The 20,238-nt window shown below is 36.8% G+C and overlaps 1 protein-coding gene and 1 long non-coding RNA gene across 5 annotated transcripts; one reads left to right on the top strand and one right to left on the bottom strand.

Moving 5' to 3' along the window:
• Positions 1-1,404: 1,404 nt before the first annotated feature.
• On the bottom strand, positions 1,405-18,229 carry eps8l1b (EPS8 signaling adaptor L1b). Of its 4 annotated transcripts, none has more exons than XM_039684889.2 (18): positions 17,788-18,229; positions 16,954-17,112; positions 14,840-14,989; positions 14,673-14,734; positions 13,658-13,764; positions 13,514-13,572; positions 12,861-12,990; positions 11,333-11,421; positions 10,658-10,732; positions 10,337-10,485; positions 10,115-10,253; positions 9,277-9,335; positions 8,101-8,209; positions 7,258-7,383; positions 7,057-7,177; positions 5,747-5,909; positions 3,346-3,478; positions 1,405-1,708 (listed from the first exon to the last, which is right to left on the bottom strand). In XM_039684889.2, exons 1-18 carry the CDS (start codon positions 17,809-17,811, stop codon positions 1,622-1,624), a joined length of 1,941 nt encoding a protein of 646 aa, XP_039540823.2. In that variant the 5' UTR covers positions 17,812-18,229; the 3' UTR covers positions 1,405-1,621. The 4 variants fall into 4 exon arrangements, with proteins under 4 accessions (XP_039540823.2, XP_039540824.2, XP_039540821.2 ...); XM_039684890.2 differs by having other exon boundaries at positions 8,113-8,209; positions 14,840-14,992; XM_039684887.2 differs by having other exon boundaries at positions 14,840-14,992.
• Positions 10,374-17,539, top strand: LOC120488254 (uncharacterized). Its single transcript, XR_005624577.2, has 3 exons — positions 10,374-10,505; positions 14,848-15,002; positions 16,975-17,539. It is a non-coding gene; the product is annotated as an uncharacterized LOC120488254 (long non-coding RNA).
• Positions 18,230-20,238: the final 2,009 nt, after the last annotated feature.

A 20,238-nucleotide genomic window follows, 5' to 3' on the forward strand; every position in this document is an offset into this window, starting at 1 on the left:
CAGAATGGTTAGTTCCAGGTAAATGTTGTAACAACACATTAAAGTGGTTGGAGAAAGGCAGCTTTTCTGAAGTGAATCAATTGAACTAATTGCTTTGCTAATTGTTTCACTCTTTTGAAGCGTTCGGGAACACCACAGGCTGGCGACACCTGCTGGTCAAGCGGAAATTAGACCAAACATGTAACGTTATATTGACACCTTTTACAAACCAATAGCAAATGTTTTCATGAAAGTCTAGCTACAAATAAATAAATGTTTAAATTAGTTCTATAAAATATATGTTATTTTAATAGTCTATAGTGCTTGTGTATTATAAGTGTAATTAGTGTATTATAAGACAGTAGTCATTCTCCTTTTCTGTTTCATGCAAGTATCAGACTTCCTGGCTTTATCGGATTTTAATTGTTTCGAAATCAAGGTTCGAATCAGTATGACGTAACGAAGCATCGTTTGTTGAACAAGCTCCGAACCACTGATTCGAAACAAAAGATTCGCAAATGTTTCGAAGCTTCGAAAGCGTCCATCATCAGTTCAGTCAGCCATCGGTGACCGAAAGCTAACGGACTGCTCTCTCGTCTCAGGTACATATTCTACATCACACTCTCGTGAAGTGTTTCGGGCCTAACGCATCAAACTCATGTTTGTACAGGTTCAGAGTGTGTGTGTGAAATCATAATGTGGGTTTAATTAGCTAATAAATCTCGCGCATAAACTCAGCAGCTGTCTTAATCAAACATACAAACACACATTCCTCACCTCACCTGACACGACACCCGAACAGCTGCCGACACACACACGCACACACATACCATGTTAAATCTTGACTTTGGGTATGTTTAATGTGGGAAATTGGCAAGATTATATACATCCTAAAGAGTAAGGTAACGTTACCCTTCACATTGGGATAATAATACGTTTGAGTGGTTAACACTAACAGCAGACATGTGTAACTACTGATATGGTTGACTGCTTTTCGATTAGAGATTTACAGTTATTCCACTCGAGTATATTTTCGTTCTTAAAGTTATTAAACGATTGTAAGTATAGCTGACTAAGCAATACTTGCATTTCTTTGGAAAGAAAAAAGTTTCAGAACAACGCAAGTAACACCAAAACGTTGAATTATTTCTAAATGTACCCAAATAAACTATTAGGTTCCTAAATATTAATTTCATATTAGTGGTATTTGCTAAGTGAAGCTGCTCTTGTTAAAGTGCATGTTAAGATTGATGGACCTTTAGTACATTGATTACTTCTAAACTCTTTGTTTTTGTTGTATTACGTTTCTATGAGTGGATATTCTGGTAACCCAAAGGGTGCAGGTTCAAGTCCTAGAAGAGACAAAAGTTAGTTTTGCACAGACTGGTGTCTGCCGCCCTCTTGGGGAGAAAGACGATTTGCTAGTTTGTGCATTAAATGGATTTATTGAGAATATATTATTAACCCATATTACACAGACAATTTAAATGTTAGACATAATTTTGGAGATTTCATGCCGTAAAGCTAAATGGTAAAATAAAACAAGCCACAAAGCAGGTTACAATAACGTAAATGATCTTGTGCAAGTAGGCTCATACGTATCATACAGACAGTGAGTGTGTATTTGAACACTAGTCTATGTTCATAAAGTTCCACTCTCCAGTTCCAGATCCACCTTCATCTTCTGCTTCTCCATCACCGTCTCCAGTTCTGTGGCTCTGTGAGCGTCCTGAGAGACACACACAAGTGTGTTTAATGCTTCTCATTTAGGTTGATTATTGCATATTAAGTTGGGATATTTATCTGGGTCCTCATGCATGCAGTACACACTGGCACCTATTTTTTTTAATGATCTTGACTGCAATATACACAAAATAATCGAAATATTAATACTGTGATTTCTTCAAAAGGAATGGCACCAAAATGTTTTTCAAAAATTGCATTAAATATAAATTACAAAGCATTGGTATAGTGACAATTAGGGGTGGAGCCGAATCCGAATACGGTATTCGGAAAGGCACAAATAATGTGTTTTTTACGAATACTTATTCCGAACAAATACTTAAAAAAATATTTGTATTCGGGAAGAAGAAATACTTTATATCAAAAAGCTGCGTTTCTCACGAGACCGCAGTGCGCGAGTTGAGTGAGTGACGTTCAGGAAGAGGTAACTGACACAGGCTGCTCCACACAGCAACAGAGAGGGCTCGGCTGAGCGAAAAAAGCACTTAACTGCATCACTATTTTTGTTGAATAGGTGTTTGTACCTTAACTAGGTTCCGGAGGCAGTTTATAACTTTCTGGAAGCGGAGTTTGATCGGGAGTATTCCATTATTGACGTCTGCAGACGGGTGCTCTCCTGTTCGCTCTGTTTACGTAGCTCTGTTAGCTCGGTAAAGGTAATTATTTGTTTCTTATATGACTTGGTTGAATTCTAATGTAGAATGCGGTCTGTTATCATAACAGGCCGCTGCTAATAAGTAGAACACACCGTTGCCATGAAAAACAGAGCGTTGCCATGGATTCTAAACGTAGAGACAGAACAGAACTATTTTTATTTTTTAGCGGAAGCGATACAATCCTTTTTTAAATCAATAAACTCCTTTTTATATCCATATTTTGAGTCAAATTATTGATTTATTTGGTAGCCATGTAATAAGTGGGGTAATGTAGAAGCGAGGCGGTTGTTAGCGAATACAAACTCATAATCGGGCTCATAATCAACCTCCTCGCTATCCCCAACTTATTCCGTCTGTTCAGCGTCCTCCACCGTGGTGTTGGGGTTCATAATGTTAACAATTTTATTTCTTTAGTTGTTGGTTTAACCATGGTTCACGAGGTAATGGCTGACTGTTATTTTCTTTTCAATGACTTTTCTTGTTACATGTTCATTGCTGGATTTATAGAAAAACATCAACCAATATTGCATATCCATAATTATTATAATGGGTATAATTAAAGAATCCATACACTATAAAGTAAATTAAAGATTTTTATGCCTATTTTGAATTTTACTCGAATACAAATACAAATACAAATACTTTTCCCCCCTGAACAAATACAAATACAGATACAAATACCGGCTGCTTTGCACACCCCTAGTGACAATGTTTTCACTCTGAATTCTAACGCTTTAATTACCAATTATTTTCATTGTAATAGACCAAAATGATGCTGTACATCAGGAGTGAGTGGATTTTGTGTTTGAATTTGAATTTAAATTTAAATTTAGAACGTTGTTATTTAAAAGCATTCTAAATTTACAAGTAGAGTTTGAATTATTCCGTAACCGTTATATGTAGCTTCATAATTATAAAACCACAGAAGCGTATGATACCTAGATGAAGTAAATGGGTGTTTATGTACCTCTATCTGGGCTCTCTGTACGGTCAGCTGACTGTAGACTCTAGCGCCCTCCTCAGGAATAACAGCACGCAGCTCGTCTTTATTCAGAGAGAACAGCTGAGCTCCATTCAGAACCCGCAGACACTGAACAGTCCTGCGCACACACCAACAACAGCTCTTCAGTGATTCAACAATTATACAGCACATCTCAAAATGGAGACTACAAGCTGCTCTGATGATTCAACTAGTATGGGTTTCTCAGCTCTGGCCGCTTTCATGCAGAGTTTAGCTTCAACCTTGATCAAACTCACATGATTGTAACTATCTAATAATAATCCTGAAAACCAGATGATCTTGTTCAGGTGTGTTTGATCAGGGTTGGAGCTTGTTCTTGTCTGTACTCGTGTCCTTGTGAATCGTCATCTTTTGTGGCCCAAGTACTATCCCAATACACAAGTTTGCATTTTTGGCACGAACGGTTAAAAATCCCGGATGTGTTCTTGACACGCCCAGTTTATCGAGGATGCATCAGTTGGTAACTGGTGTGAACTTGAGGGCAGAAATATCCCAGCATTCAATTTGGCATTCGAGGAAGGAGAGGCAGGTCAATAGAGAGCTTCCAGTCGACCACCATCGGAAAAATATTGTATGGTAGTCTATGGCGAGAGACAACAAATATTTTGATCTGGTTTGAATTGTGCCCTGAATTACACATTTGATGTTTGTCAATTTAAAAGATACATTTTAAAGTAAAGAAAGTCGCCGTTTGATGTGAAACCGTTGAGGTATAAGACGTAATACAAAAATACGTAATTACAAAGACTACAAACCCCAAAGGCGCACATTTTCTCTCAATGAATGAAGCTAACTTTACTGAGGCTGTCTGTCATTGTTTCTATAGTCTTACGTTATAATCGTAACGTTACGCTGTTTTGTACCAGACTGCACACACACGAGCAGCGGATCTCACTCGTTGTTTCGCTTCCCGCCGGGAGATGTAGTTCATTGAGAGATTTTTAAAACTAAATGTTACTCGTCTGTTTTATGACAAACTGCGACGTTTTTGACTTTCATAATTATCTTTTAAATTGACAAACATCATATGTGTAATTCAGGGAACAGTTCAGACGAAATAAAAAGATAAGTTGTCTCTCGCCATTGACTACCACACATATGAAGCGGAGGGGCGGGACTTAGGCTTTCTATACAGTCATTCGTTTTTCTACAATTACGTACGATATTTCATCACTAAATTCACTTCTGAGAACATTTGATGCGTGAAAACAACTGTAGATTTCAAATTTAGTAATTTTTACGAAAATTTATGGCGAATCGAAAACGTGACTCGCGCTATTCTCCCGCGGCCCTCACTCGTCCCGCTCGCCACAGTAAACATAATGAATGGCGACTGTAGACCGAATCTTAATTTAACTTGCTGTCATTATGGCATAAATAGTCGAATGAACAGCTGCATTTACGTTAAGTAGCTTAAATCAGTAAAAGTGTCACAATGTATTTCTAATACAGCAACGGCAAATTAGCATATTACATTTTACACAAGAAAATTATTCAATAAATAATCGATACCGAGTCTACCGATACCGAGTCCCGATCCGATACTTATATCATAATAAAAAAAAGAATAAAGAAGAGTGAAAAAACAGATCCAGATTCCAGGATGCGTCTTATTTTTTATTTAATTCGCCTTATTTTAACATTTTACAACTCAGGGTTTGTTGTGTTAAATGTAGCCTTTTTCTTTCCACCTCTTGAAAACCCAAGTTTACACATCTCACAGTTTGCTATGACAATGTTGTCATCAACTTTATAACGTTAAGCATTAATATACTTATAAAAACATTGACAGCAAAATAGACCACAGAATATTTAGTTCTCTATTGACAGGTGCAATATTTTGAAATTTAAAATTATATTTATATCTGAATGTATGTCAAAACCTTGACTTTCAACCATCAAAATGTAATTTATTAATGTACTCGTGTACAAAATAACATAAATATCTTTTCCAACTCTATTTTCCCTGGAAACGTTTCCAACACGTGTCACGTGAAAAATAGGCGTCGGTTCTATTTCTAGCGTGCACGGTTTTCCGCGTGTCACTCAGGCACTCTGCTAGCTAACCTGTAAACAACCTGTCTAACCTGTTAACATGGGAGCCGAAATAAAAACGGAGTAAAATAGATGTGTTAAAAAATACAGAGAACGTATGTGTAAGCTATATCCGAGTCTGATGTGATCGAGCTTGATCGGATTGGGACATCCCTAAAATTTAGTTCAGTTTTAATATAAAATCCTACTGAATGAACGTGGGGTCTGTGTTTTCCCATGGTCAGGGATGAGGTGTTACAGGCTGATTGTTAATAGTTGACTGATTGCTGTGGGAATGTGTTTCCTGACTCACGGTTCACTGAAGCCCTTCTTCTGCAGCCAGTTCTCCACCTCTGCCGGCGGCGAGCTGTAGTCCAGCGGCGCTGACGTGTCCGCCGAGCGGTGGATCGTCAGTCGAGGAGACAGGTTCTTCCCGCTGGTCAAGCGGTGCAGTAACTCATCGTTCACCTGCATCGCTGATCCGCGTGAGCACAAGAACACCCGAAGCAAAAACATAAAAAAAACATCGTATACGTGAAATAAATCAAATAAAATAATCAGCTATTTGCCACATTTCTTATTTTTGTTCAAGTTGAAGTACTAAATTTACTAAAACTTAGTTAAAGCTATATAGAGATTTTAAATAAATGATAAGAACATACATCAAACTTGCTAAAACTTTCAAATTAAAATACGAAAATAAATTCTAATTCTACGGAAGCGTATTGCATTAACTTGAAGAAAAAAAATCTACTCTGTTTTTCTGAATTAACAAGTTAATTATCTCAGAATTACGAGAGAATTTTTCATGGAAAAAAGTTTTTTGCTCTGTTTTTCTGAATTAACGAGTTCATTTTTCATGAGAAAAAATTTTTTTGCTCTGTTTTTCTGAATGAACTAGTTAATTTTTCATGAGAAAATTTTTTTTTGCTCTGTTTTTCTAAATTAACGAGTTAATTTTTCATGAGAAAAAAAAGTTTTTGCTCTGTTTTTCTGAATTAATTCAGAAAAACAGAAAAATTAACCCGTTAATTCAGAAAAACAGAGCAAATAAAAAAAATCCATGAAAAATGAACTCGTTAATTCAGAAAAACACAGCAAAAAAAAATTCTCATGAAAAAATTAACTCGTTAATTCAGAAAAACAGAGCAAAAATTTCCATGAAAAATTCATTTGTTAATTCAGAAAAACAGAGCAAAAACTTTTTTTCTCATGAAAAATTAAATCATTAATTCAGAAAAACAGAGCAAATTTTTTTTCTCATGAAAAATTAACTCGTAAATTCAGAAAAACAGAGTAGATTTTTTTCCTTCGAGTGAATGCAATACACCTCCTATAACTATTAACAGAAACTATAATACTATATCAGTGTTACTATTGTTTTGTGCTATTGTTCATTTAGCCTATTTTTATTTCAGATTTAGTAATTTCAGTACCCCAGCTTCTGTTTTTAATTTTTTAATTTAAAACCTTTAATTTAATCTGCGTATTTAATTTTATTTCAGCTTTCTTTCGAATACTCAAAGCGATTTTGTAGTGGTTTGAGAAGCAGCTTTCAGTCTCAACGCCGTCTAGAAGAAACTTGAGATATTAAAGTCTAGGTTGCTCAACCTGTGTTTATACCTTTCTCTGTGTCCTCTGGCAGCGACCCGTGAATCATGCTGCGAGGCCGAGGAGGTCTGGGGTCAGAGGTCATGGCGGACGGGCTGGGAAGGGCGTTGGATATCGGAGGAGCAGCAGGAGGCTGAAACAGAGACGTGAATGTCAGAGCGAGGAGGAGGAGAAGAGGAGAGATGTTTTGAAGTGACCGATGTGAGTTTGTACCTTTGGTGTGTTATGCATCACTTGGTTGTCGATGTGTGTGACCGGCTCCAGGATGTTAAACGGCACGAATCCAACTTCATTAAACTTATTACGGCACTTCCACCATCGCTTAGATGACTCCATCACCTGTATGACAGAGAAAAACAGGAACATAAGGGATTATTTGTATTATTATAACACTTAGATGTGATGTATAATGGGGATTTATGCTTGAAATACAAAGTCATCCATGAAATAAAATAAATATATATGTATAATAAAATAAAACATGAATAAGCAGGCTACATGAATAAATAAACAATATATAAAATATATTATTATTATTACTAATATATCAAATTATATATGAGGATGTCTTTAATTGGGCAAGTCATGCATGAAATAAATAGACATAAAATGTACATGAATAAATCCCCAGAAATTGATTATATATTTATTTATTATTTATATATGTGCATATATCTTCATGCATGACTTGCCAAATTATATATATATATATAGGAAGAATTTTTGAAGAGAAATTTGAAATTTTCTTCTAGAATGATAATTTTTTTCAAGCTTGTATATTTAAGTTCAGTAATTTCACTTAAATGACAATTAATAGGTTATCTTCATTGCCATTTAAGTGAAATTACTGAACTTAAATATACAAGCTTGATAATAAATGTATATTTAGAATAAAATAAATAAATGCACTATATATATATATAAAGTAAAAATCCCCAGATGTCTCAAATAACAATAACAAAAACTCAAAAAAGAAAAAAAAGCAATATGTTTATTTTCGGATGGAGATTGGGTTGGTATATAGTATTATAATGAGGTTTATATAGAAGAACAGACATCACTGACGACCTCTAGCGTCTCTCCTTGAAGTACAGACAGCTCACTGTTGTTCCGCGCCACAAAATCATAACTGCATCGATACAGGCGCTCTATCCCACCGCCATCACTGAGGAAGAGAGACAGAGATGCTGACACTGAATGTACATGAATAACCTTTCATTTCTGAGATACAAAAGGAGAAACTCTGAGTCATTTAAGAGCAGAGACAATAGACAATGACTGAATCAAGGTGTGTTTCACACTGAAGCCATTATACTTCATTTACACTGAAGTGAAACTCCCGAGAGTCGACGCCACAAATTATCTTCTGTAAGTTAGTCTTTTGTTATTTGTGTAAACAAACCCTGGCCTATATTGATCCTTCCATTGGTCCGAAATTGATCTTTGTCCAATGTGATTGACTGTTCACAGAGATACAGTTTCCTGTCACACGTCTGCTGATCAGCTGAAAGGTGAAGCTGATCCCTGATTGGTCACATTTCTATAAAAGGAGTCACTTTTAAAAAAAACTTTTGCTGATAATTTACTCACCCCCATGTCATCCAAGATGTCCACGTCTTTCTTTCTTCAGTCGAAAAGAAATTAAGGATTTTTCTCCATATAATGGACTTCAATGGGGTCCAAACGGTTCAAGGGCCAAATGAGAGTTTCAGTGCAGCTTCAAAGGGCTTTAAATGACACCAGACGATGAATAAGGGTCTTATCAAGCGAAACGATCACTCATTTCAAAAATAAATAAAAAGTTTAAGTTTTATAAGCACAAATGCTTGCCTTGCTCAACTCTCCTGTTCGAACTCTTGAACGAATCTTTTTTCGAGTCATTTCATTCATTCAACTAACTTTTGTATTTATTTTTGAAATGAGCGATCGTTTCGTTAGATAAGACCCTTATTCATCGTCTGGTGTCGTTTAAAGCCCTTTGAAGCTGCACTGAAACTCTCATTTGGACCTTGAACCGTTTGGACCCCATTGAAGTCCATTATATGGAGAAAAATCCTGGAATGTTTTCATCAAAAACCTTAATTTCTTTTCGACTGAAGAAAGAAAGACGTGGACATCTTGTATGACATGGGGGCGAGTAAATTATCAGCAGAAGTGAACTACTTCTTTAACTAAGTCTATAAGTATTAATGTGATGATTCGGATGATTCTTCAGATGTGAATCAAACTTACAGTTCGTCTGTAGTCTGAGCGGGAGCAGTGTGACGGTCCGAAGCGTGAGACGGTGTCAGCTGGGTGTGACAGAAACAATTCAACATGTAAGCTCACAATGATGGACAAGGACATCACATTTATTGGGTTTTTTTTGTCTTCATGGTTAATTATGTTTTTAAATTCTATCTCTCCATCTGACTGTTTGGTTAGCATAATGTTTTTTTTTTTTAGTTTTTTTTTTTTTTATATGGACATAACAATAACATTGGACGAACCAGATGCATTGTTTAAAGTGTAATAGCACATGTGCTAATTTTCAACACCTGTCCATAGGGGCTTTTAGTACAGATAAAAACACATTATTAAACAAACAAAAAAAAAAATTAATAATTATAAATAAATGAAACAGCTCAGAAAGTGTAATTAAATTTAAATTTAAAGAAACTGTAATCAGCCTATCCAGCATTTATATTACCATTAAACAGATTAGGGTTAATATGATTTAAAAAAAAATATATATATATATATATATATATATATATTACTCAGGAAGGATGCATTAAATTGATCAAAAGTGACAGTAAAAATATCATATCAGAGTGATTTCTGACAAATCATGTGACACTGAAGACTGGAGTAATGATGCTGAAAATTCACTGGAATAAATTACACTTATCAAAAATACAGTAGAAATGTGAAATATTTTAAATTCGAATAATATTTCACATTTCTACTGTATTTTTGATCAGATAAATTGGTCTTGGTGAGCAGAAACGTTCAAAAGAATCAAACCGACCCCAAACTTTTGTACATTACTGGTCACAATAATGCATATCGGACGTAAATATTACATTACCTCTACTTTTGAGAGCTCCGCGTCCTGTTTGTGTTCTGACTCCACAGGATCGACCCAGCCAGCGGCGTCTGACCCCGGAGGCTTCCAGCCGTCCTGAAACACGAGTGTGTACGGCGCCACGGGACTCCGCAGAGCAGACCTACATAAGGTCAACCAGACATCAGCATGGGCACACATTAAAGGGACAGATCTCCAATTTTTTTAAAACTCTGCATCATGTACTTTTGGTGTGTCCAGTTAGGCCCTAAAGAGACCCATAATGCATTCTCCTGTGGCGTCAGGCTGTTCTGTAGCAGAGCCACGGCTCCTTGTGTCATCGCTGGGCTGGACACGGACGCAGCAAAACCAGGACCTCCTGTTGCCCTCACGATCTGCAGGCACACAAATGAAGGTGAGTTACTCTATTTTACTGCCACCGTTCTCCACACAATAGCGTACAAACCCTTTTGAAACAATACAGTGCAACAAAGGCCTTCGTTTGCTCAAGAGGAACATGTGCAAACATCTAAATGCACACGCACACAGTCAGCTTTCTTTACTCACCATGTCGAGCGGTTTGAAGACGTGATGCACGAGCTCCTCGGACGTCGGGTTGGTGATGACGGATTTTAACCGTGCCTGTAAAACAAACAGCATGACCTGCAGCTTCATACGAGTATCCGGCAGTTTCTCAAGAATTAAGCTCTTCAAATAGCAATAAACAACTATATAAAATAATGTTAATTATTGCATTAATAATTTTAATAATGTAAATATAAAATTAAAATAATACACATAGTATATGTGTGTATATATATATATATATATATATATATAATTGATTTCTTATCGAAAAAAAACAATAAATAAAATTAAATAAAAATTGAAAATTATATATATATATATTATAAATATAGTTTTCAATTTTATAAAATTTTATTTAAAGCTTTTTAGATAATAAATCAATAATAATAATAAATCATATTTGTAATACATATTAAAAAAGGATTTTAGCGATGTAAATAGCATTGTTTGGGAAACAATTAAACATGATAAATATAATATATATTTTTAATATATTTAATTACAAAGTATTATTAGGAATAATTAAATAACAAATATTAAATGAATAAATTATCATAATTTAAAATCATTCAAATATATAATAAAAATGAATTAATTAACTGCAAAAGATATTCTGAACTTATTATTTTATATTGACATTAATTTATAACTCACCAACAGGCTGAAGGTGTATTTGAATTTCTGAAAACCGTCAATAAACTCTTTCTCAGACGGCGGTTTGGCTTTAGCCGTGAGAAGATCCTCTGTAAAACACAAACACACAACAAACTCTCTGAAACACTGCGTTATTAAACGACAACTCGGCGCAAAATGAACCTTTGGTCTAATAACACACTCACTGGTACCTAGTCGTTTAGTTTTCATGATAATCGAATGTAAAACTGTTTAGCGTATAATGCTAGTATATGTAGCATAGAGTAATGAAAAATAAAAATCGCCAGTTTATACCACTAACAAGGCTCAAAATAGCCCCACACTAACACAGTAACATAATGAGGGTCCGTACATGCAAACCGAAGCATTGAGAACTGTGTAAGTGTACAGACCGTTTAATAAGAAAATACTTTATGAAGACAGTTCACTTCGTGTATACAGACAGGAGCCATCTTTGGAAAACAGTCTCGACAAGTCGAACCACGCACGAACGCCCTAATATGCAAAACAGTTCAGATAAAACCCTTTACATTCGATTATCATGAATACAAATCTCAGAGAACGGTCGACTAGGTCGTGTATTATTAGACCAAAGGTTCGTTTTGCGCCTTTAACTAAATAAAAGGAAGCGTGTAAGAGAAGATTTCCAAGTACACTCTGTTCTTGGAATAAATGCAGATTTGTGTAAGATGATGCAGGTGTATTGTTCTGACTGAGAATATGTCCGTGTGAAGAGTGAACACTGCTGACGGCCCTTTACACAACGCTTTCCCATCAGGCACTGTGAACTGATAACAGACCTGCCTCTGCTGATAACAGCGCACTACAGTAGGCTCTTCACAGACTGCTCAATTCACTATCAATCATTTTTTTGCTCTCTTTTGATAAGCATTCAGGTTTAAAGGAGTAGTTCACTTTTAAAAACACTTTTGCTGATAATTTACTCACCCCCATGTCATCCACGATGTCCATGTTTTTCTTTCTTCAGTCGAAAAGAAATGAAGGTTTTTGATGAAAACATTCCAGGATTTTCTCCATATAATGGACTTCAATGGGGTCCAAACGGGTCAAGGGCCAAATGAGAGTTTCAGTGCAGCTTTGAACGACACCAGACGATGAATAAGGGTCTTATCTAGCGAAACGATCACTGATTTTAAAAATAAATTAAAAAAAAATACGTTTTATAAGCACAAATGCTCGCCTTGCTCTGTTCTGTGATGTGTGTCCGTGACTCTCCTGTTCAAACTCAAAATGAACGAATCTTTTTTCGAGTCTTAGATAAGACCCTTATTCATCATCTGGAATCATTTAAAGCCCTTTGAAGCTGCACTGAAACTCTCATTTGGCCCTTGAACCGTTTGGTCCCCATTGAAGTCCATTATATGGAGAAAATCCAAAAACCTTAATTTCTTTTCGACTGAAGAAAGAATGACGTGGACATCTTGGATGACATGGGGGTGAGTAAATTATAAGCAAAAGCTTTTTTAAAAGTGAACTACTCCTTTAATTTCTCCTTATAGACTCGTACCGTCTGCACTTTTCTTCTGACTCTTCTTCTTCTTTTTGTTTCTCTGGTCGAGGATAATCTGAGCCTCTGCCGACTGCTGCAGCTTTCCGATGAACAGTTCGATGTCATCAAAACAATGATTGAGCACGTCCTATAAATAGAGAGCGAGAGTCGATTAATCATTTGGTTTCTTTCATTTTGTTCTTTCATTTGGTTCTTCTTGATCTTTGTAACTGTTGTTAATGTAAACAGTGATATCAGTGTGGCGTTGTTGGTCAAACTGAAGGTCAACGGCCTTCTAAACTAACTCAACAATACATGCTAATTCGGTCATACTTCGGGGACAAATAAATCACGCTTTCCAGCAGCACATTGATAATAATAATCATAATAAATGTTTCTTGAGCAGTAAATCAGCATATCTTCAGTGTGATCATGTGACACTGAAGACTGGAGTAATGATGCTAAAAATTCAGCTTTCATCACAGGAATAAATTACATTTTAAAATATATTAACATTTTATTTAAATTGTAATCATTTTCCAAATTTATAACTGTAGTTTTAATCAAATAAATGCAGCCTTGATGAGCATAAGAGACTTCTTCTCTCTCTTTTTTGTTTATTTTTCCCAACTTTTCACTAGTTGTGTGTGTGTGTTTATATATGTACTCACCACTTCCATCTGAGCCTTTAGGAATGACTTATCAGGTTGACCGTTTGCTTGTCCGTTAACTAGAAATTAGATTTGAGGTTAGATTTCAGATTAAATCTGATTATAATAAAAAAATATCGGTGGTGTTGATTCACACACACACACCTCTGATGCCCGGGTACGGTGGCGGGGGATTGGACGCGGGTGGATTTGGGGCTTGTGTGTATGGAGGGCTAGGAATTCCTGAAATATCCATTCGGGACTGGGAAAACCTGAAACACACACATTCACATGAAAACTCCCTTTATCCAGAAGGACAGTGTGTGTTGCGGAAAAAGTACGCTATTGATGTGCGTCACGGACGGTGCTTCAAATGAAATGTGGTTTAATTGCCGACACACAATGATAATCAGTCACCAACAATCACATCAAACATCTTTCGAGTTTAATAGCGCCCATATATGGTAAAAAGCAGCTTTTAATCTTCTAAATAAGACGTTATCGTTTAAATAAAGACTTAAACACTATTTGTATGCTATGAAGCTATGAAAATGAGTTAGTCAAAACTACAAAGCAGAGTAAAGTGCTGTACATTAAATAATGACGCACCACAGTCATAGTGAAGATAATTATAATGATTACACAGTAACCCAAACCCTGAAAGAAAACCTTTAGCATTTTTAAAATAAAAGACATCCACAAAACGTCAGATTGTTGTTTTTGTTTTAAAAAAAAAATCAGATTTCGCTCTTATAGTGACAGTTCTGTGCACAAGTCTAGGTTAACCAACACATAGCTATTCATAAATAATACTAGAAAATATGTTTGGCATTCAGTTTGACATTGAGATGGCTTGAGGTTAGTTCAACATGTCTCTCGCTGTGAAACACACACACACACACACACACAGATTCGATCTCATTCACGTAGAGCAGATGAAGATAACACACTGTACCTGACTGCAGTCCTGGTTGTAAGTGTTTAGTCCTAAAGGACAGCCGAGGTCGAATGAATCTTTATTCCCCTTGGAAACTCTCCCTGTACTCTCAGTCACACCTTCGTAAGCTATGTAGAAACTGGTTAAACCGGTCTATCCGCTCGGTAACAGGTTCTCGTCTCTCTGTCTCGGTTGTGAACACAGTGGAAATGACAACATCACCCGACTGTAAAGATCGCGTACCTGTTTGCTCTTATTGAGTAATGCGACACAACTCGCTTGATGTCATCTCTTATCTGCTCCGCCTGAAATGTGCAAACAGGTAGACGGTGATGTCATCGTAGAGGTGGAGCCACACAACAGTATCACCTGAATCAAGGGTTGACTGCATGCAATGAAACATGTCTCACTTTGACAGACGCACAGCTGAAGAAATACACACTCGGCCTCTTCTGGGCGCAGCTCTGACACACCAACAGGAGGAGGAGAGCTGGATCACGGAGACATGGGGAACGTATGCAGTCGCAGCGGAGGAGAGACCGCATGGCAAACTCCTCCAGCTCCTCATCAATGGTCAGTCATGGAACAATCAACACATTCAACTGATAAAATAGTCTGCACAAAGTGCAATGCTTCACATTGAGTGTGTATTAGATCAAGTGTCTATATGTGCTTTTAAAGGAGTAGATTGCTGATAATTTACTCACCCCCAAGATGTAATTTCTTCAGTCGAAAAGAAATGAAGGTTTTTGATGAAAACATTCCAGGATTTTCTCCTTATAATGGACTTCAATGGGGTCCAAACGGTTCAAGGTCCAAATGAGAGTTTCAATGCAGCTTCAAAGGTCTTTAAACGACACCAGACGATGAATAAGGGTCTTATCTTGCGAAACGATCGGTTATTTAAAAAATTAATAAGAAAGTTTAAATTTTATAAGCACAAATGCTCGCCTTGCTCTGAATCTTTTTTCGAGTCATGACTCGAATGTCCTAGATAAGACTCTTATTCATCGTCTGGTGTCGTTTAAAGCCCTTTGAAGCTGCACTGAAACTCTCATTTGGACCTTGAGCCGTTTGGACCCCATTGAAGTCCATTATATGGAGAAAATACTGAAAAAAACCTTAATTTCTTTTCGACTGAAGAAAGAAAGACGTGGACATCTTGGATGACATGGGGGTGAGTAAATTATCAGCAAAAGTTTTTTTTTTTTTTTTTTAAGTGAACTACTCCTTTAATCCAGCTGGTGTTTTTTAGTGGATTTGCAAGAACATTTTACATTCATGCATTTGGCAGATACTTCTACCCAAATAGACTTGCATTGCATTCCATTAAGTTAATATAGATACAGTCGGCAACGCGTCATAGTTGGGGGGCGTGGTCGGCGTGGGGGAAAGCAGCGCGACCATCCTATGTATTTGAATGACAAAAATGTCATATTGCGAGTCATTTATGCCTGCCGACCGGCAACGATACATTGCAAATTTAACTGTAATAGGTTATGATTGCCCTTATTTAATTAAAAACTGGGCCAATGACCCAACCAAATGGCCGGAGGTGTCGTTTCCAGACTATTATATCTGGTTGAATCTTCAGGTAAGACATCGCGGAAGCTACCGGCAACACAAGCCTGTAACTCAATCAACTTGCGTATAAGTTACTATAAGTCCATAAAACCATGTCACTTACCAATTGTACGTATGCTTCACTCCAAACTATTAATCCTTTTGTAAAACGGTGATCAAAGTAGTCGCTACGAAGTTGCAGAGGGACTTTGCTGACAGTTATCCGAATTCTCACAGACTGCAGTCTGATAACCTTCAGCTGATAACGCTAATAACATCCCTTATGAAAAACAACTAAAGGAATCTTGTAGTATTTTAGGACAAACTATTATAGTAACGTTAATCCTATAGGAATACTATAGTATTTTGGGACATAGCCTAGAAGTATAGGTATTAATGAACATCACAGAAGTATTATACACTACTATAGAATACTAATAGCCATAGGATTACTATAGTTCTTTTTCGTAAGGGACGTAACGTCAGACAAATCTGGCCCACTGCCTAATACGAGTTAAACATCTACTACTATATCACACAGGGACCTCTACTCACACAGTAATCTAATAAGATATGATTAATTTTGCCATTTTGTCCTCCTATCCGGTTCTGCATGTATGTAAGAAAGGCTGTAGAACTTCAATTTGTAATTTGTTAGTTTATTGGTGGTACAGAAAACGACACCGCAACCCTTCGGCATGATTGTCCCATGTATTTCAATGAGCGCCAAGGCAATGATTTCCCCCACGGGCTAAATTCACACCACGTGACGGGGCGTTCCCGGGGGCGTTCCCAGACCAACCGACTGTATCTATACATATTATCGGTTGCATATGATAAATGCATGCACAACTAAAGCCCTAAAGACTTTTGGACCATGCTTGTTTTTTTCTTTTGTGTTCTTTGCCATCAGTTTTATTGTTAGTGCATGCAGTTGCTCTGTTCCGCGTCGCATGCTTACCTGGTTGTGCCTGTCTCTCAGGATGACCTTGTTGGTCTGGACCTCCAGCATCACCTCGGCACTGGACAGCCGGTGAGCATCAACAAGAAGTGCAATCTGTGAAAGAGCCTCTTCAACAGTATCCACTCCCTCATCTCCCAGAGAAAAACTCACCAGCCGCTCGATTCAAAATAGAGGAAGAACAAAACGTTATCATCACTGATAACAGGCTGTAAAAAAGCACCACGCATGAATCACATACAACATTCCTAGTTGTTAAATTGCTTTAATTATAGATAATTAGCTTAAACTGATAATTGACCTTCCTGGAATTATCAGCATTGTAGTATGCACATTTAAGTCTGTAATATGATGCCCAAAACTGGATATTCAATGGGAAAATGTTGAAATTCAATTCAATTCTGATTTCATGCTGACTTGAAATACCTATTATACACACCCTGTTTTCCATAATAAAACACTAAGCACTTATCTGTACATCCATATGAAAGAATCCACTTCAAATGCATGTAAAAGCAACCTCTCGATTTATAGATGTGACTCACGAATCAAGAAGTTTGAACAACCATAAAAAGTCTTGCATTGACTTGTTCATTCCTATCAGGTAGTGCATATTTGTATTGGTCTTTAGCCAGCATATTAACTCACTGAAGTGCAACCTCGTTTCATCGAAGTCATATCATTATCTGCTAAAGTAAATAGTGGTAAGTAAGAGGGCCAAGTTGCTATTGTTGCACAAACCAATAATGCTACGCTAAGACATGAATGGTTGCTCAAATTCTTGGACTGGGAATTAAAGGAGTACTATACTACTCAACCCTTGATGACACTCACAGTAAGCCGGTATTGCTCCCCCATCAAGACCACCGACTGTCACACACCTGTGGAGACTCAAAGATGAAACGTGCATATGTGACGTTGGTGTGACTGATGACGTTTCAGTACAGTTTCCTTGTCTTTCTCATCCTGTTCGACCTGTCTGTCTGCCTACATGCTGACCTTCACTTTTACAGTCATGCACACAGAGCATATCGCAGATGCTTTATTATGAGGAATTAATGAAATACAATGAGCATCTCTTTAAGTATTGAGGCATTAAAAAAAAATGAAATAAACAGAAACTCTGACTCATTTAAGGAACAGTTCAGGCAAGGATTAATATCGTGTCATCATTTACTCGCCCTCATGTTATTCCAAACCTGTATAACCTCCATGGAACACAAAAGGAGATATTGGGGAGATTAGAAGATTGTCAAGCTGCTCGTTTACAAAAAACACCTTAAAACCAAAGTGCAATATTCCAATGACAGCGTTATGTGACCCAAGCTGAAGATCATATTTGCTAAAAATGTCACCCTCCACCAATTGTGAATGTTCATATTCCAAACTAAATGCATAAACACTAAATCAATAACTGTGAGTAGCCTATATATGAAGAGTTCAGATGCAAAAGCCTCTAAATGCCATTTGAAATTTTCTTCTTTAATGATGATTTTTATCAAACTTGTATATTTAAGTTCAGTGATTTCACTTAAATGACAATTCATAGGTAATTATCATTGCCATTTAAGTGAAATTACTGAACTTAAATATACAAGTTTGATAAAAATCATTCTAGAAGAAAATTTCAAATGGCACTTAGAGGCTTTTGCATCTGAACTCTTCATATGCAGCATGAACATTTTTCACAGCATCTCCTTTTACATTTCTAGGAGAAAGTATAAAGGTATGCATGAGTAAATTATGATTTCATTTTTATATGAGACACACATGCATGTTTCTATTGAAATCATTCATGTGTAATAATCTATAAACAATTATAATACAGGAAAATGCTCTTATACTCACCTTCTGCTGCTTAGACGGTTGTCTTCTGATAGTATTCTCAAAACTAGATGTATTTGTGTGTTAACCGACCGGACATTCCTCTCACAGAGATCACAGAAGAGATGAAGGTTATCTGAGATGGAAAAAATGTCTTAGGTGAGTGATCCTTATTTCTAAACTTATATTCATAATTATTGGCTCATTTATTCCCATTTTACCAGTGTTTAGGGTAATGCATTACAAGTAACGCGAGTCACGTAATCAGATTAATTTTTTTCAAGCAACTAACGTTAGTAAAGTAGCGCATACTTTTACATTTACGGCCCAAGTTACTTTTTCAAATAAGTAACGCAAGTTACTCTGCCCGTGTTGAGAGAAATCATGTAGGCCTACAGTTATTGTAGTCATGCATTAACTCATGTCACTTGCACAAAAACCGATTCAATCTTCCTCAATGTGGATAAAACGTTACTCAGAATAGCCTCTTGGGCAAACCTGCAATAATTAAGTATGTTTACATTATAATACACTCTCAGAAAAAAAGTACAAAAACTGTCACTGGGGCTGTACCTTTTCAAAAGGTAAACTTGTCCATTTTAGGTGCTAATATGTACATTTTTGAGTGTTAATGTGTACATTTTAGGTGCTATGTACCATTAAGGTATCAAAAGGTACAAAAGTTGACCTTTTTAAAAGGTACATCCCCAGTGACAGCTTTTGTACCTTTTTTTTTCCTGAGAGTTTCTAGAAATATAGGCTACCCTTACGTATTCAATCTCACTTTCGATGTATTTGCTGCTGACCTTCGCTGGCCCGATGCAACCATCACATTTGCTGTCTGAAGTAAGTGTTGAACTTTCTGAAATGTTATAGTACAGACGTGAATTGCCTTTCCGTCAGCCTGATGCTGATTCGTTTCACCTTTGGTGTGAAAGGGCCATTACATTTGCGATAAATATAACTTTTTTAGTTATTAAAAACAAACAAGCCAAGCAAAGGAGAAAAAGTAACATAATGCATTACTTTCCATAAAAAGAATGTTACCTTTTTAAGAAGTGACGCAAAATGGTGGTATATGCCATTATAATGCATTACCTTTTAAAGTAACTTTCCCTAACACTGCATTTTACAATATCCCCTTTAGTTGAAATACTCAGTGACATTTTAGTCTGAGGCTTATCGTCTGTTTGTTAGCTTTGAGGTCATATCTGCCCAGCTCTGTGCAGTTTCCCCAAGCTTTCCCATGCATGAGTCCTGTATAGGCTAGCGCAGAATAGTAGGCGGGGCCTGGCTGTATTTGGTCTGCTGTTGGGCGGGGCCTGGCTGTATTTGGTCTGGTGTTGGGCGGGGCCTGCATGTATTTGGTCTGGTGTTGGGCGGGGCCTGGCTGGTTTTGGTATGGTGTTGGGCGGTTCTTACTTGAGATTGACAGCTGAAATGTGGAAGGACTCAACAACG

This window comes from Pimephales promelas, chromosome 22, assembly GCF_988280905.1.
Source record: "Pimephales promelas chromosome 22, fPimPro1.hap1.1, whole genome shotgun sequence".
In the NCBI taxonomy this organism is placed as follows: domain Eukaryota; kingdom Metazoa; phylum Chordata; class Actinopteri; order Cypriniformes; family Leuciscidae; genus Pimephales; species Pimephales promelas.

What these genes read in the sequence shown, in the direction of transcription:
- eps8l1b (XM_039684887.2), bottom strand. Translation starts at nt 17,811, where the DNA reads ATGGGGGAGCAATACCGGCTTACT. An exon ending in TGAGAGACAGGCACAACCAG is followed by an intron (nt 14,993 to 16,953) that starts GTAAGCATGCGA and finishes ACCATTGATGAG; the next exon opens with GAGCTGGAGGAGTTTGCCAT. An exon ending in TCTTCAAACCGCTCGACATG is followed by an intron (nt 10,486 to 10,657) that starts GTGAGTAAAGAA and finishes GTGTGCCTGCAG; the next exon opens with ATCGTGAGGGCAACAGGAGG.